Source organism: Hippocampus comes, unplaced genomic scaffold (assembly GCF_001891065.2).
Source record: "Hippocampus comes isolate QL1 unplaced genomic scaffold, H_comes_QL1_v1.1 scaffold261, whole genome shotgun sequence".
NCBI classification, from domain to species: domain Eukaryota; kingdom Metazoa; phylum Chordata; class Actinopteri; order Syngnathiformes; family Syngnathidae; genus Hippocampus; species Hippocampus comes.
The window spans coordinates 4,906,358-4,924,106 of NW_017805824.1; the positions used below are offsets into that span (position 1 = coordinate 4,906,358).

General features: G+C 40.3%; 1 protein-coding gene across 3 annotated transcripts; it reads left to right on the forward strand.

Annotated features, from left to right (window-relative positions):
* The first annotated feature begins 296 nt into the window (after window positions 1-296).
* stk16 (serine/threonine kinase 16) lies at window positions 297-6,646 on the forward strand. 3 transcript variants are annotated; one of them, XM_019886764.1, is made up of 8 exons: window positions 297-369; window positions 1,337-1,451; window positions 1,580-1,799; window positions 1,912-2,045; window positions 2,459-2,546; window positions 4,214-4,342; window positions 4,444-4,565; window positions 5,121-6,646. In XM_019886764.1, exons 2-8 carry the CDS (start codon window positions 1,366-1,368, stop codon window positions 5,257-5,259), a joined length of 918 nt encoding a protein of 305 aa, XP_019742323.1. In that variant the 5' UTR covers window positions 297-369; window positions 1,337-1,365; the 3' UTR covers window positions 5,260-6,646. The 3 variants fall into 3 exon arrangements, with proteins under 3 accessions (XP_019742323.1, XP_019742322.1, XP_019742324.1); XM_019886763.1 differs by lacking the exon at window positions 297-369 and adding an exon at window positions 397-418 and having other exon boundaries at window positions 5,121-5,259; XM_019886765.1 differs by lacking the exon at window positions 297-369 and having other exon boundaries at window positions 1,414-1,505.
* The last annotated feature ends 11,103 nt before the right edge of the window (window positions 6,647-17,749 follow it).

Sequence of the window (17,749 nt, forward strand, 5' to 3'; positions counted from 1 at the left end):
AAACTTAGTTTTATTTTAAATGTGCTTCATTTTGCAGGTACAGATCTCGCCCTATGACATCTTTATGACAGTGAAGAAAATAATAACCAGTATTGCCTCTTTGTAACATGCAGTTGTCCCACTAGCAAAAATGTTCTACGAATGAGGAAAAAAAGCGTACAGATAAATTATGGTCATGGATATTAATGACAGCTTTCCATCAATTTTCCTCCGCTCAACACTCCCGTAGTGCAATTACACAGTTTGGACATCGGCTGTCATGTTGGCGCTCGCACAAAGGTTTACTCTTCTGTTTGGTACAGAAGAAGAATACCAGTCCGTGACGTCATACAACCGGAACGCAGGGTGTCTGCTGATGTTCACCAATAGGTAAGCTTTCATTGCTCCATGTTAGCGCATCATTTCACGCAATTATCAGGTAACAAAGGACCAAAAACTGCTCACATTCATGATGTTGGCGTTTTGTGAAAGTTGCTCTATGTTTACATCAGGTGAGAATGTCGTGGAGAGAGAATTTTGTTTCCAGTCCCGTAATTACAATTTTAGACCTGTAAACATACACGTTGTGAAGACGTATAATTTTTGCTCACTTATTCAACTGTAATAAAAGGTCAAAATACAACCTATTCGCGTGATGCAGTTTAGATCTTCCGACACACTTAGCCGCGTTAGGCTACGTTTGGTTGACTCCGTCCCGAAGGCGAATTATGTAAATACAATCATAAAAATGTTTAATTTAATTCCTCACTTCCAAAACACCTGGCAAGCCAGCAAGGCGTTTTCTGGTGGCCTAACCATTATCAGAATCACTGCATATATTCAAATCCTAAATCCTGAATTTTATCACCATTCATATTTCCTAGCATATTTCTTGGATGCACTGCCTCCAGTACTTGTATGTGGATGTTAAAAATAATAATGTGCAATCAAAGGACAGCACAAAACTGCTGAACAGCAAACCAATATTAGGTGCAAGTCATTTTGTGTATTTTTTTTTAATCCCAAAAACCAACTCACTCAAAATATTAATTTTATTCAGGGACTATGTTTGTCCTAAATGTTATTCCAAATGAATGGTGATATTACAACTTAAAACTATTCGTGTGTGTATATGTATGTATGTATGTATGTATGTATGTATGTATGTATGTATGTATGTATGTATACAGTATATATATATACAGATATATATATGGAGTTGGATTATTAAGTCTGTAGACCCAGCTACTAAACTCACCGCCCGCCACCACAAAACATGAGGATTGCGATCCTTGTGCAAAATGTTGTTGAATAAATTAATTTCCATCTCTCTAATGAGCTTTATATTTATTTCTAGATTTTAAATAATGTAATGTTCCAGTCAAGATGGGGCAGACTATGTGCATCTGCTCCCGTGGCTCCATCACCATTGACAGCAAAAAATACTACTTCTTGCAGAAACTTGACGAGGGGTAAGATAACACATATGGTCCCTTTTTGATGCAAACACACACCGGTTTGCAAAGGTATTTGTATTTTTTTATTTGACAAAAGTTGCCTTTCAACAAAATGCAGAATTATTCATAATTTCTCTCTCCAGTGGTTTCAGTTACGTGGACCTTGTTGAGGGGGTAAAGGATGGTCGATTCTATGCCCTGAAGAGAATCCTGTGTCATGATCGAGAAGGCCGCCAGGAAGCCCAGACGGAAGTGGAAATGCATCAGATGTTTAATCACCCCAATGTACTTAGCCTCGTGGCACACACCTTTGTTGAGCGGAATGGGAAGAGTGAAGCCTGGCTGCTTCTGCCTTACATAAGAGTAAGTTGCTTCTTCAATTTTGTTTTTGTTTTTTTTTTTGCAAAGCAACAACCATCCGTCAAATACCGTGATGCTCATACTGTCTGTGTGGGGAAAAAAAAAAAAAAACCAGAAGGGAAGTCTGTGGTCAGTTCTGGAGAAGCTTCGAGAAAATGGGAGCTACATGCCTGAAAAACAGATTTTAAAAATCTTTCGTGGGATCTGTTCAGGACTCAAGGCCATCCATGACAAAGGTTATGCTCATCGGTAAGAACGTTTCATACAATCCTGCACCCAAATACAGTGGTACATTGACATAGGAGTTTCAAAAGTCTTGAAAAATGTCAACACTTCAATCGTGTGATGATTGTAAATAGTCTCAAATCTCTAACTAACCTGACAGTCGTAAAGACTGTCTCAGTAACATTATGCAGTCATGACCAACAAAAGAGTGATGTGTTTTTGGCCAAGAAAATATGCGCATTATTAATGTACTGGAGTAAATTTACACAACATGGGCATTGGAAACATTGTGGAGTTGGTCTTACATTTCATTTCAAATGGAAGAAGAGTCTTGAATTTAACTTTTCTTGAGCTGTAGGAACCCCAGTCAAGGTACCACTGCAATCTTTTATTTTAGTCACAAAATGAATACTAATTGTCTCAATGTGTTTGGTCAGAGACCTTAAACCTACAAATGTGCTTCTGAATGAGGATGATAGCCCCGTCCTGATGGATTTGGGCTCTATGAATAGAGCCCGCATTGAGGTAAGAGCTCTTTAGCATTTAGAATATTTATGAGACGACTCGATTAACATATCCTAGAGTGTGTAATTTAAGATACAGTACAGCTGGCTGGTTTGTGGCCCATCTTGACAGACTGGTCGGATTAGGTATCTTGCCTAATAATATTTACTGAGAAAATTGTGTTGTGTGTTTTAAAAGTGACTGGCTCCACAAACAACAAATTGCAAGTTTGGGGATTAAAGTTATGAGAATCATTCGCATATGGCCTGATGACTAAGATCCTACATTTCACGAAATTGCAGATTCACTCTTAATAGATTGTGCGCGCTGTCGGAGGGGGGTGTTGCATGGTCAACAAAGATTGCGGCACAATTGGCAGCAGGTGTAAAAGTGGTGGAGACTGGCCTCTTCAAATAAGGGGTGTTAACTTTAGCTTCAGTAGCTCTAATGTTTTTGTGTTTGTTTGTTTGTTTGTTTTTTACCATAGACAATTTTAGAGAGCACCGCAATGTAAAATGTTTGAAGTTTGAAGTGATGACATTTGAAGTGTGAGTGAAAGAGGCAAACATTTGTTTTGACCCCTTTTGAATGACATACAGCTTGCACGTTAAGGTCCATCTGAACTTCTTCTGGATCTTTTTCTTTAATATCTGCCTCATTAGAATTAACTAACAGAGAACCTTATTGTCTCAGTTTATAATGTTTTTAATGTCAGAAGCATTGATACCCAGGCTTTGAAGACATACTCTGCACGGTGGCTGGGGAGTGTCTACCGCCCTCTAGTTATTCCTTCCTTTTCTCCTACTTTGGTCTATCGCCCTCTCAAGAGGGTGACCCTGCATAAACAATGCCTCTGTATTGTTCCTATGTATGACTCCATGGTCTTAACTGGTATGATACAGTTTGAGTAAGCTTCGGGTGCAGTAGATAAAGAAATTCAAGGCAGTAGCAGTGGAAAGTTACAGCATCCAGCAACTTAAGATCATGTCTGGGTCTGTCTCAAACAAGTGCCTCAGGAGGTCTATCCTAACACACATTCGAAGAAAGCTTATGCTACAATTGTCCATTACCATTTGTTAGATGTTTCAGGGGGGAACAAGTTGAACACAGTCTATCGCTCCAATAATTTGGATGAAGACAGCAAGTTGCAACTGCACAAAAGTCATGCTTTGTTTGATTAAACTTGTATTGATGTACATTATCTGCCCCTCCGAGGTAGCATTATGTTTAAAACTTGTGACAGCAGATCTGAAGCATTTCTCTGGGAGAAGACAGCAATAATTGCCATAGTGCATTAAAATGATCAAGATGCAATGAAAAAGAGTTTTGTCATAGGTGGTAAGGCATGACTCCTTCTTGAGACTTGCTTCAAGTCACCCATGAGATCATTCAGAAATTCCAAAATTGTATTGCTGATGTGGTATTCCATCTACTATGCGAGTATTTTGGGCGTTTGGATTGAAACAACTAATTTGCCCCTTTTGCAAATCCAATCCCAGGTATGCCCGGTTATCAGATCAGCTTCCATGTTGATTTGTTTGGACAGATTAGCGTTTTATGCAAGTTTCGTAAATCAGGCCCACACTGTTGATGGCTATGACAAAAGATTCAGTTGTTGGGGCTGATTCGGGGTGACTGTCCAACTTTCTTGGAAACACTTTATTTCCACATTTGGGACTCAATTCCAGGTCCGGGGTACCAGAGAAGCAATGACTTTACAGGATTGGGCTGCCCAGCGATGCACCATTTCCTACCGTGCACCTGAGCTCTTCAATGTGGAGAGCTACTGTGTTATCGATGAGCGCACAGATATTTGGGTAAATCCTGATATTTTACTTTTAATTGGTGAATGTTATTTCCAAAGTGACATTGTCAAATGCTCCTCTGCCTTACTTTGCTTCTTGCTGTACTCATGCAGTCATTGGGCTGCGTGCTGTACTGCATGATGGTGCTGGAAGGACCCTACGACCTTGTGTTTCAGAGAGGCGACAGTGTGGCCTTGGCAGTTCAGAACCCTGTGAACATCCCACAGCCCTGCAGGTGAGTTGTTCTTAGGCTGAACACCGAGGTTGAAATTCTTTATGTAATAGTAGCTTGACAGAATGATTCAATCTCTCTGTCTCTCTCTCTCTCTCTCTCTCTGTCTCTCTCTCTCCCTTTTTCTTTCCTTCTCTCCTCTTCTTCTCCCTCTCTCTCTCTCTCTCTCTCTCTCTCTCTCTCGCTCTCTCTCTATCAATGCTAACCGTTAGCATGTAAAAGGCATTTTCCATACATGTTAGCTTTAAGCTAAACAGACTCGTGTGAAGTACTCTTTTGTTTTATATTAGTTTGACAGAAACTTGAACTGGGAATTTTTGAAGATATGTTCACTATTTTCCAAACTGCTGTTTGTTGTGAAGTAGGTTGAACTGAATTCACTGCCACCATACAGCTGTCGCATCTCAAGCAGAGCTCAAAATGAAAAATTGTCAGAATGATAGAAACTCGTGAGTTGGGTCACGCTTATCTCAAGGCACCCCTGTAGTGGAGCTTTTTCACTGTCGTCAATATGTCTCGCATCCTCCCTAATTCACTTTTTGCGTGTCTATCCCCCAGTTACTCAGATGGGCTGCAGTTGCTGCTGAGCTCCATAATGGTGTCCAACGCCCAGGAGAGACCGAACATCAGCTGGGTACTTGAGCAGGTAAAGGACCTGCAGAGTTGCAGCCCAGACACCCAAACCAATACGGTCTAAAAGGACTTTTGCACACATTGAGGAATGGCTCCTATTTTATCCTCAGAAATCCTTAATTTATAAATGATTGGTGAAAAAAAAAAAACAAGAGATTCTTTTGATCACCATTTTAACTTTTCAATGATTTGCTGCTTAACACACAACTTGTGCGGTGCAAATCAGCTGAGAATATTATCAAAATGCATTAAATAGAATCTCCATTCTCTCTTCTCCGCTTTTGATTTCCATTGTATTCTTGCATTGTCAAAATTGTTCTTATGTGCCTTATGTGCTCAAATGAGGTGGTTACAAGCTAGAAAGTAAACGTTGACCTCAGAGCTTTCCACAAATTGTTGGAATCTATTTGCAGGCGCCTGATAGTTCGATAATAATCAATATTTTGAACGATTGACGATATTGTGCTTTGTTAAATCTTGAGTAAATCAGAAAGCTTGATCATTGGTGAGCACGGGCACATTTGTAATGGCTTATATTTTTTTGTCAAATATTCACGGGGCTGAAAGTACAAGGTGACATTCTGTGCCAAAACAAAGAGGCTAGATTAGATGTCACTTTTTTTTTAATTGTGTCACGATTACTCCGAAGTATTTACATTTCTTAGTTACGGTATGCAACTTATGTTTTCCCAAATATACTACAGTAAGTACAACAAGTATCATCTTAAAAACCGCACTGAAGTGGCAGTGACTTATTGCAATGCCGCTCATGACCATACGGCGGCACTACATCACCACAGACGAGCGGGTGCTGTTCCACAGATCACCAACTAAGCTTTTAATCATTTTGATAATGACTTGAGACGTTTTAACTGTAATTCCAACACCGTGCAACAACATTCTCCCCCACACTGTGTTAATGTTAAGTGTAGGCTTGCATTCATGTGTGACTTTTATACACTTTTGTTCTCTCAGGGCTTGCCCTCAATGGGTCTCTTAGTCACTGTTACTAAACTCTAATGGTACTTTTTTTAAAATCCATGATGACATAATGTTTTGTATTATTTGCCGTGACAACCTGATCCTTGTCTGTCATTATTTCAGCGGTAATTAACACTCTGGTTCAGTAAGTGTTTGAAAGTGACTGTTTAATATTCCTGTAATGACAACCATGAATATTATTATTATTATTATTATTATATCAGACTAATGCTATTGCTCTTTCAATCATACATTTTCTTGTGTGTCATTAAAAGTAATGACGAAAGCTTTCTTGTTTAGTCGGCGTGCATGCAGAAAAATCACGCAGTTGAATGACATCTAATATATGAGTACGCATGCAGGCCAAAATTTTTACAGTTTCATCAAAGAAAGGCATATCCGCAATTGTCACTGAATCAGCTTGAAACTGACAGAGGTTATTAGAAATAAACATTTACTGAAAACAATTTCATGAAACTCTGGCTTTGCTGTATTTTTCAGTTCCAACAGCATTATTAGGTCAAGTGTGATATGTCATGTTTTGCTTTCGGCTTGTCCCCTTACCTTCATGTTTTGCTGCACAAACTTTTGAGGTTAATGCTGCACTCACTCAGAGGATATTTTGGCCAACTCCACATGAGCAAGTTTCCAGCTTTCGCAGGTTTAAAGGATGCCTTCCACAGTCGCTATGTGTCACTTCTTCCAAAGCTGTTCAATTGGATTTAAATCAGCACTCAGTGGTTTGAGATCTGCCATGCTTGGCTATTTTTAGCTGTGTGTTTTGGGTCATGACCTGTTGTCTGACACTGGTTAGCACATTTCTCTCCAGAGTGTCTTGATAGTCTTAGGATTTCGTTGTACCGTCTGCTGGGACAAAACTGAACCTCCTCCATGATTCATAGCAGTTACGGCATTCTTTTGTGTGTGTGCTTCTTGTTTGCATCCGTAAACATGGAGCTGAGGTGACTTGCCAAAAAAGCAAATTCCACTCTCTTCAGTTTCAATATTTTTTCAATGAGGAGTGCCATCAATTTTGCCTGCATGTAAATACAGACCGAATTTTTTTTTTCTTTAAACAAATGTTTTATTGGAATTTTTTTTGTGTTCATACACAAAAGCAATTTGTTACACACACAAAATGTATTTGAAATGTCAGAAGGGTGGTAGAATTTTTTTAAACAGTATGTTAAGTATTAGTAATGTACAATAAAACTTCAACCCAAATGACTTTTTTTAAGCGAACCATTTTCACCCATTATGAACAATAAAATGATTTAAAAAATGCGCATCCACAAAGATAATACTCTCATAGTAAGATTTTAATCATTTATATGATTATAGTTGTTCTCAGTCGTGTGAAACTACACTGCGTCATACTTGGTGGTTCGAATATTTAGTCCTCTTGTGAAGTTAATCAAATAATTCTGAACACCTCTCAGATGCAAACACAGTGCTGTTCTTGACTTGATTCAACACTTGTAACCAAACACATCAATTATCACATCACATCATCAGCGAGTGTGTGTGTGTGTGTGTGTGTATGTGTATGCATGCGCGCGTGTGTGAGAGACGCTCATGCCGTTTCAGTTCTGCAACGACAGAACAGAAACATTGAACCAACAGCATGGCAAATGTCCACCTAACATATGGTAGAATCAATTACGTTGAAAAGAAATGGAAAATATGCAAGTTTGGCAAATTTTGAATCGGTAGCGTATTGGATAAATCTTGCAGTGTTTTTGTTATATTGCTTCCATCTTGAATGAATAGTGCCCTTTTATTACGCACCTCGGTTATATTTGTTTTGGTGTGCACATTCCCTGACAAAAATGAAACTGGTCCCCCCGGCTGGATTTATGATCCTCACAACCACCCAGATCAGTCGGATGTCACACTTATACTGCTGCCCGTATTACATTCCAAGGCACAAGCACACACAAATGACAAGCCAAAAAAAAAGAAGAAAAAAAATGCTAACTTGTATTTACAGAGCTGTTTTTTTTTTTTAAATGACCAGCCATTAAAAAAAAAGAAGAAGAAGAAAAAAAAATGCTAACTTGTATTTACGGAGCTGTTTTTTTTTTTTTTTAAATTTACCAATACTGTATTAGAATTCATTACACTTGAAATAATCATATCATAGGTGATCTCTTCCTCAGGTGCCCCCAGGAACCCCAGACTCCCCTGTGCCCCTCTTTATTCCAAACACACCTTTCTATTCGCTATCAAGTGCTGGCAGAAATGATGTCATACAATACAAGCGTCAGGTCAACCCTCATTTGAGTGCCACTTTCAATCGGATTTTCCACATTAGCCAGTTAATCTGGGTTTGCATTTCATTTTTGCAATTGACTGCAACTCTCTCACCATAAACCAGAGGTTTATTGATTTGCTGTGAATCAATTAGTGAGATATTTAATTAGCAAAGCATTATGGGTCAGTGCTGAACTGGTCCAAGCCCGCCCCTTTAAATCATGACGCATAAATTGGGATGTGTTGTAGGTGTGAGTTTCCTCACTCTATTCGCTTCACAAAGAAACGTTGTGATACCTCTTGAATCCCCCCCCCCCCAAAAGATCCTATTTACTTAATGTTTTATTTGCAAGGACCTAGAACTTGCGCTGTCACTCATGTCCAAATTACCCTTGGCTGCATCTGAAAGAGGGAGAAATATGGCCATTACGTCTACACCACTGAGGGGATGATTTAAAATGTGTTGTTTTTTTTCCCCCCTCCATGCAGACGCTTTCCTCTCACTCACTCGTTTATTCATGGGTGTGTTTGGGTTAAAATGCATAACGAGTTCATTAAGGGGGATTGGCGCAATCAGGAAGGGTATTGCCTTAATTACTGGCTGAGGGCCAAAGCGATCCATCCTCTGCGAGATCGTCAAGCCACCTTGTCCACCGAGCTCACTAATTTAATTAAGTGTACAAAATGCTGCACCTTAAAGTCACCCTTGGGGGCAATTATGGCACTGGAGATTGAAATATCTCCACCGGGGGTAGTTTACTTACTGGCAGGAGATTGCCTGTGTCAGTTAGCTGATTGCATTGATTATATTGATTTGTAACAGCTTTTCGGGTAATTTCATCTGCAAAGGTGAGAGCAACACGCTGGCCCAGAGATGGTTTTATTTACTTATTCTTCCTTTCTTTCTGTAAACGTCAGACTCTTTTGCCAAGTGATTAGACGGAATGGACCTCAACAATAAGTCTTTTCGGGTGGTAGTTGGTGCGGATGGATCGATACTTGTTATTTGCCGTATAGGGTCAGAACAGGTCGGATGTTGTGAATCGTTTATAGGTATGACAATTTGAACTGTGCATTTGTGTGGAAATAGCAAGAACCTCATCTTCAGACAGAGCTAAATTGGTTTTAGTTGTTGAAGTTTCTTCAGGGCTGATACCAATTATTAGTCATCAAGAAGGCTAATAACAGATATCTGTAGCTGATATTCAATTTCATTTAAAGGGAAAAGATTGACTTTCAAATAAAAAAAAATGCAAACTCCAACTCTTTGTTGAAATGTCTTTACAGTGCATCTTAGACAATAGACATGTAAAAAGTTCAGGGAGCTCCCAGGGTCATCAGCGTTTCTTTAACTATGGTAAAGTTCAATGAAAACTTCAAACAAGTAAAGTTATTTTTTCCAAAATTTCAAACTTACTGGAATGTTAAACTTTCAGTTATGCCGAAATTTGTCAGATTGCCACATATCAGCACATACAATCACCCTGGTCAATGATTGGGCCAGCCAATAATTGGTCTCGCTCTAATTCATAGTCTTCGCCATGAAGCTGAGAAGCTCGAGCTCACTTGCAACCCGGAGCTCTCCAACAAGTCATATCTGCTTCCTTTCATGCCACCTTTCTTTAACCTTTGTGGGAAATGTCATCAGGTCAAGGTGAGATGACTTGAGTGAGTGCTTCCTTTTGAACCTAAGAAGCGCAGTTTAAAATTAGTTCAACGGAAGGAAGACTCTAGTGTGAACGTGCACTAACGAACGTTGATGACCTGTTGCTGGAAATATTACTGCCGTGAAAGATTATGGGGGAACAAAGATGTCCTGCCCTTTTGTAAAAGTTGTTTAGAATGCTCCAGTGAGGCCCCTTCATCAGTCAAACAACCTTTCCTCCAAGTTCTTCTCGGTCATCTTACTCGGACAGGAAAGAAAAGGAAAGGTTTGAAGCAAACATCAGTATTTGAAGAGGCCCCCCGTTTCCACTATTCATCCCTGCCATGTTTCTCCAACTACATTGCAGGCCACCTAAAATTCTGTGGATTAGACATTATTTGGAAAGACAAAGCACGCATGAAGTCAAACTTACTGAATGTATACCACTTAGCAATGATGTTTGAGTTCCCACCACATTTCCACTCCTCATCAAGCTGTTTACCTCACGCAGCAGGTTCTTTTCGAGTGACACTTGGCCGTGAGAAGACTTCGTTTAGCATTTATTTCAGGCGTTTCCCTTGTTTTCTCAATCACTTTGCCTTGGTCAAATGACACGGAAAGTTTTCTGAGAACATATCGGCTTTTGTCACCCGTCAAGGTCACGCGGCAAAGTCTTCCCGACTGTGAAGGTGCTTCGATAAACAACAATAGTGTCTGTTGTCGCAAATTAATTAACAGAAGCGTGACCCAGCAGATTGTTTTTTAATGCAGGCCTCTAACCTTTTGCTAAGCGTGGCAAAGGCAAAAGGAGGCTAATAGTGTGATGAGCAGTTCATCAGTACTGATTAAGAGCATCGGATGACAAGCTAATCCTGTAGTGGCGCAGTCATTAATGGTGACCAACGAAGAGTAAATTAGCTGATTAAACATGTCCCCCCCGGCCGACAAGTGGCAAGCAGACGCCGGAGGGAGGTTCTTCATGAGTGATGGATGAGGAAGCGCGTTTATGGAGCGCGCCAGTAGACTTGTCACTGAATGAGTGAAGTGTCTTCATCAATTTGGATCTATTACCATGTCAATAAGAGAGAATGGCGGGGGGAGGAGGAGAGAGGAATACGACAAGCGTTCTCATTGTCATGCGCGCGATTGGTGGCGCGCCAGGCGCCACCCCCGTCCTCCCCCACAACCGGCAGGCCGGTTTACCGTAAGGCCGTTTAATTTTCCTGAAATAGGGCTGTGGCAGCTGTGCCATGCTGATGACAAGAGTGACGGGCCTGTCACATCTCATCTAGCTCGGCTCGTATTCGGCTCAAGCCCCTCCCCCTACCTTCACCTCCACACGTCTTCAGGTGTCAAACATTTTCTTCAAATAAACGGCACTCCCGGTCTGTTAAAATGATGTGCGGGGAAGTGGAGGGGGGCTGGGTAGTTTGGGACTGATGGCGGAGGAGGACAAAAGTAATAACTGGGAGCTGTTTTTTGTTTCACCTGCACTGATTATTATGGGTCTCTTTATCATGTGAGCCAGATCAATGATGCCAATTAGATGCGGTGACACTGAGGTTGTGGAATGAGTATAATGAAACACACAAAGGTTGAATCGAGGCAACTGGATTCTTTCTTTGGTGAAGATATTTCAGATTGAATCCAAAAGGCTTCTTCAGTTCTAAATTCTCCATGTGGAGTCTCATAGTAGGGTTGTTTTTGTTGCTGCCAGGTATGCTTGGTGACTGAACGTCCTGCCTACCAAAACCAACCGGTTATTGTCCAGAGCTATTTTTTTCTCAGAGGAGTGCAAAGCGGGACCTGTGTGATGTCATCACATGAAAATGGCCTCATGAAAAAAATGAGTCGGTTGCCGCATCCCTACATTTTTCGTCACTTTAATTGGGTAACTGATGCATGTGTGATGTCACCCACTGGTCAAAATGAGGAGTATTTGGTGGCAACAAGTGACCGTTTGACCGGGGCGCAAAATGTCAATGCTCATTTGTTTATATGTGCCTTAAGATTGACTGGCGACCAGTCCAGGGTGTCACCTATACCTCTTGCTCAAATTTGGCTCCAGCTCGTCCATGACCCTCGTGACGGCATGTGCGAAAGAAAACGAAAGGGCAGATGATTTAATATTGATGTCATCCCTGTGGTCTTCATTGAAAAAAAAAAAAAGATACAGTTTTTCAGGTACTTGTGCTTACATGCAAGGTGGGGTATAATGTGTGAATGGAGCCACTCGAGTTTGACCTTTCATTGATGGCACAATGGGCTTTGATGATGTCAGGTAGACAGATTGTCCCACTCTTAACCTTCTTTTGAACCCGGAGTGCCACACAAAAATCAACCACACACTTTCACACCAAAGCAAACAAATACCATATCCACATTAATGCCACTTAATTCACTCAGAGTCATTACTTCTCAGGTGAGGCGATGACACATTTATTTTGAGTCAGCATGAAGACGGCAGGTCAACAAGTGCAAATAGGTTGGATTGCAGAATGTCAACAGCTCAAAGGTTCATGTTTGAAAGGTGAAAACTATCATCACGCTGTATGTTGTTTACTTAAACAGTCCTGGAAAAGCAAATACTTATGGCACTATTAACTCAAAGTGACTCCAATCCAGGAAGACGATTACATGAATAACATCATCTTCCTGATACAGAACTGTTTTTTTTTTGGGGGGGGGTTGTGCTAATACGGTGTGTGTGTGTGTGTGTGTGTGTGAGAGAGAGAGAGAGAGAGAAATAGACATACATATATATATATGTATGTATGTATGTGTGTGTGTGTATGTATGTATGTATGTGTGTGTGTGTGTCCATTTGTGACACCTCTAAGTATAAAACAACAAAAGGGCTTTTGACCAGTATACAATGAAGAAACACGCTTTGAGCAAAGCTGACTCTCCGCAAGGTTTGAGTTCGACGTCAGTGACTTTTTTTTTTTTTTTTTTTTTTTTTGGAACATGGCGACCACCGTTCACTTGAACTGCGTCATCTTTTCTAACCATCGTGAGATACACCTTTGACTAACTACTGCAACATTTACTGTTGGTACTCCGAATCTGAGGTGCCCGGGTGTTTTGTTATTCTCATTTTATCTTAATGAGTCAGCAATAATAAAAACAATAGAAAAATACATAACTTTAGCTCTTTTTGTGAAAAGCGGCATCCCACCTCCAACCAATCCATCTGGCAAACGATGGTTTACAAGGTCTGTGTGCCTCCGTTGCTGGAGTAGTGGGCTGCTGTTTGGGCAAGCAAGGGTGGCTTTGTGGAGGGGGAGATTTAATTAGAGCAAGTGCCTGTATCCCCCTCTGGTCACCTGCAGAGTATTACTACTTGCTGCCAGAGGTTAACTGGCCTGATGAATGGGATATGTGACACTTTTGCATATACACACACACGCACACGCACACACACACACACACACACACACACACACACACACACACACACACACACACACACACATGCTTACTTGGGCTTGTGTTGTAGAGAGCAGCTAAGGACTGACATGGATGTGGAAGAAACTGATTTTATTATTTATTTATGATAGAGTTTTATTGTTGTGGCCGCGCTATCTAATGCTTATCTAATTCATGGGTTTACTTGCACCGTCTGCAGACAACACAGCTGCGGTTACTACAATTATTGTTTTTTGGACACTTATCAATGCCTTCGTAGCTTTTGACTTGTGAATATCTCTCAAAATGCTCTTAACCCTTGTCCCTCTATAATCTAGTGTAAACAATGACACCTACGTTTGCTTTGACACTTCCTTTTGTTTGAATTGTTTTATGGTCAGATTCTGTAATGCTACGGAAGTGTTTCTCACCTTATGATCCTGATGGTTTTCATATCAAATAATATAACAATGAGCCCTCGATTATCTTGTGGGGTACGATTCATTCCATTCCCTCCCACAAAGGTGAAAATTTGTGATATAGAAAACAATTATTTGTTTAAAGTTCGATCCCGGCTCCGGCCTTCCTGTGTGGAGTTTCCATGTTCTCCCCGTGCCTGCGTGGGTTTTCTGCGGGTACTCCGGTTTCCTCCCACATTTCAAAAACATGCATGGCAGGTTAATGGAACACTCTAAATTGTCCCAAGGTGTGAGTGTGAGCGCGGATGGTTGTTCGTCTGTGTGTGCCCTGCGATTGGCTGGCAACCAGTTCAGGGTGTCCCCAGCCGACTGCCTGAAGACAGCTGGTTGGGCTCCAGCACCCCCCACGGCCCTTGTGAGGATAAAGCGGTTCGGAAGATGGTAGGATAATTTGTTGAATAGTTTTACATCTCCCACACACTTTAAACGTATTGAAAAACACTTTTTTTATCAACTCTTCCTTTCACGCCTGTTATCCCCTGTCTACTCGGTTAATGCCAACATAAAATGCAAAACACCATAGATGGGCTCAGGGAAATTGACGGAAATTTAGCAGAGATGTTACAATAATTGTAAGCTGTCATGCAAGTGCTACTTTTAAACAAATAGAGCTTACAATATTACTCACAGGCGTATGTCATCTGTCTTCTGTTGATAAAGAAATCAATTTGAACGGAGATCAGTTGGAGACGTTCTCTGTCTCTATTCTCTGGCACAGCGTGATATGACACCGAATGGGCCAACTCTCTGTATGCTGTGTAAATCCATTTAAAAAAAAAAAAAGAATAAAAAATCCGTGATAAAGCAGGGTCTCAAAGGAATAAAACCATGATACAGCAGGTGTTCACTTTAATAAATTGTCTTTGCAAGTTGAAGTAAGCACATAAAGAATATCCATTACACAGCCAATTTGGTCAAAATGCGTTGGTGTTTAGTGACATTCATAAGGTCGCCGCATGCAAGTTTATCTCAATGAAGAAAATGTCGCTGTGTATTTTTACATAAATCTTGCGACTTAATCAAAGCGAAGGCCATGTCCATTAATAACCCGGTGTAGTTGGCCTGATGACAAAACACACTGCATCTAATGGAACAATTTATATCCATAATGCTGCTTTGTCAGGCCTGTGACACAGGCACCGGCGCAGGGAGGGTGAAACACAAAGGGAGGACGGCGAAGGACATTAACTGTAAATTGAATGAGGTTTTCCAATATTGGCATTAGCATTCACTTCATTTTGATCATTTTAATTGTAGAAGCAAACATAATGTGTACACACAGAATATAAAGTATCATTAGTCACATTGCCAAAGTAACGCTGGCCTTAAATCCAACCAGTGGCATGCATATAGAAGCATACCAATGAGTAAATGAGCCAAACAATAAATCCGCACTCATGAATATGCATGTTAAAGATTTTTTTGTTATCATAATTTAGTTCTATATAGTCTTGTTATTGTCTCGATCTTATTGGGATACGGACACAATTCTCATCTCTTTGGCCTTAAACACCAGTATGATGAATTTAAAAGAAAATGAATAAGAGATGCTTTAACTGACTGTTTCATGAAACAAAAGTGAAGCTTCATTTTCCCATCATTAATTCTGGGATATATAAAATGGCAGAAATTATACACGCACGCATAAAGACACACACACACACACACACACACACACACACTTACGGGTCCGTATATTTATGGCTTTTAAGAATCCAGACATTCAATGCCAGGTACGTTTTTTCTAAATGAAGGTCTTAAAATGGCTGGTATTGAATTTTAAGGATATCTTTTTCAGCATGGGAGACATTTACCCGTGTAAAACCAAGGCAACAAAAATGACAATACAAAAATGACCTTTGTACATCACAGGCTGACAAGAACTCATGTGGTTGATGTTTATCAGGAGAAGGGGCAGGATCTTCCAACCAATTAGCACACTGACACAGTGTGTTGCCGACTCTGAACTCGCGTCCCCTTGCAGCCATAAATAGAGCAAATATAATAAACAAAGAGTGAAAAAAAATACACAGGGGAATAAGGAAGAGGGTATAGTGCAACCATAACGGGTTTAATACGTGTTTTTTTTTTCAACCTCAAAGCCAATGTTACTTTTGAGTAAAGCTAAAACGTTACCAATAACTGAAACAATTTCCACTTTGATATGTGCGAAGTATGTAGGATGCATCAAAGTCACCAAGGCCGAAATGCTTGTCACAGATTTGTGCGACATTGTTTATCCCGTCACAAAAATTTGCTTAAGATGTGTCTTTTGTCACTCTTCCGGTATGATTTCAAGGGCACCCGAGCCATGTCGCAGAGGCCCCAACTCACTTTGTCACGCCCCTAGCGACATTTTGATCAAATGAGAGGCGTTAAAATACACCACAGTGCCGTGATTTACATCTGCCACAATGTCCTAAATTTACAAATGTAGATGGGGCTCCATCAATCCATTGACAATGTTAAGTGACAAATCCATTCCTACACAGTTTGGGGATATTGACTCCTTCCAAATAGAAATTACGTGATGGCAGGTGGCACTTCACTGAACATAAAAACAGATTAATTTGCCTAAAAGATTTCCCTTTGACGTAATTGAATTTGTTTCCTCGTCTGCATGGCTCTTTACGCACTTGGCCTCAACATTTTCATCTCAAAGCATAACTCTTGATATTTCATGTTTTACAATTAGATGCTATACTAGTTTCTAATTCAAAGTTACACTCAGGAGAGTTTACATACTTGGTTACACATGGTTAGTGAAAAACGTAATTGATAAATAAGACACACCCGACTCAACATGTCAATTAGATTTGACACGCCCGCTTGGCCATCACTGGCTGCAGATGATCACATTACATTGCTTGTCCAATCAGTGCTGCGGGAAAATGTAGTTCGCTCAGTAGTCAACGTGTGACTGTCGTGTGACGTCATGCACCGTTCATTTTGTGCACAATTAAAAAAACGTATACTTATGTCTTGACATTTTATTGACTTCTTTCTGTTTTTAATAAATGTGTTTTTATGTCTTGAATTTGTAAACAAAAATATTTTTTAAAAAAATTATGTTTTATTTTTCACTAATGAAGGGTTTGAACCACTGATCTAGGCCAAGGGTGCCCCACCAGTTGATCGCAATCAACCAGTAGTCCACGGACTGGTTCCAAATCGATTGTGTGGACGGAGGGGAAATAAATAAATAAATAAATAGATAGATAAATTTTATCTGTGTTCGTATATATTTTAGTGTTCGTGTACATTGCACCCTAAGTATCCTATCAGTTTGTGTGTGTGTGTGCGTGCGTGCGTGCGCGTGCGCATTTGTGTGCACGTGCAATAACGGGTCGATCTCGGGAGTTTGTTTGTTTGAAAAGTAGATCTGTGGTCCAACAAGGTTGATTAATTGGATAATAAAAAGGATAATTATCAATAATTATCAACAATAATTAATAACTCGAAACCGCAACAAAAACATCACATCCAATTCAATCCACTTTATAGCACATTTTAAAGGTGAAGTCAACCCAATAGTTGTGCTTACAATAATAAGTTCTTTACAGCCCTACTTGTTTAAACATGGCATTGTGATTCATATTGTGTTTGTGGAAAATGAGGTGAGCATCAGAATCAACCCATTTTTGTCCGTCTCCCGTCTCCCGTCTGTCCGGGATAAAACAAAAAGTTTAAGCAAGTGCAATACCCATTTTTGTCCGTCTCAGGTGGCAGCCATTTTGCCAGTTGCTCTGGGCTCAGCTAACGACCAATAACGGCTCCCCTGTTTTTTT

Bases quoted from the DNA above. Each gene is read 5' to 3' on its own strand.
- stk16 (XM_019886764.1), top strand. From the start codon at position 1,366: ATGGGGCAGACTATGTGCATCTGCTCCCGTGGCTCCATCACCATTGAC. The intron at 2,547-4,213 runs GTAAGAGCTCTT...ACTCAATTCCAG, and splicing joins TGAATAGAGCCCGCATTGAG to GTCCGGGGTACCAGAGAAGC. The intron at 4,566-5,120 runs GTGAGTTGTTCT...TCTATCCCCCAG, and splicing joins AACATCCCACAGCCCTGCAG to TTACTCAGATGGGCTGCAGT.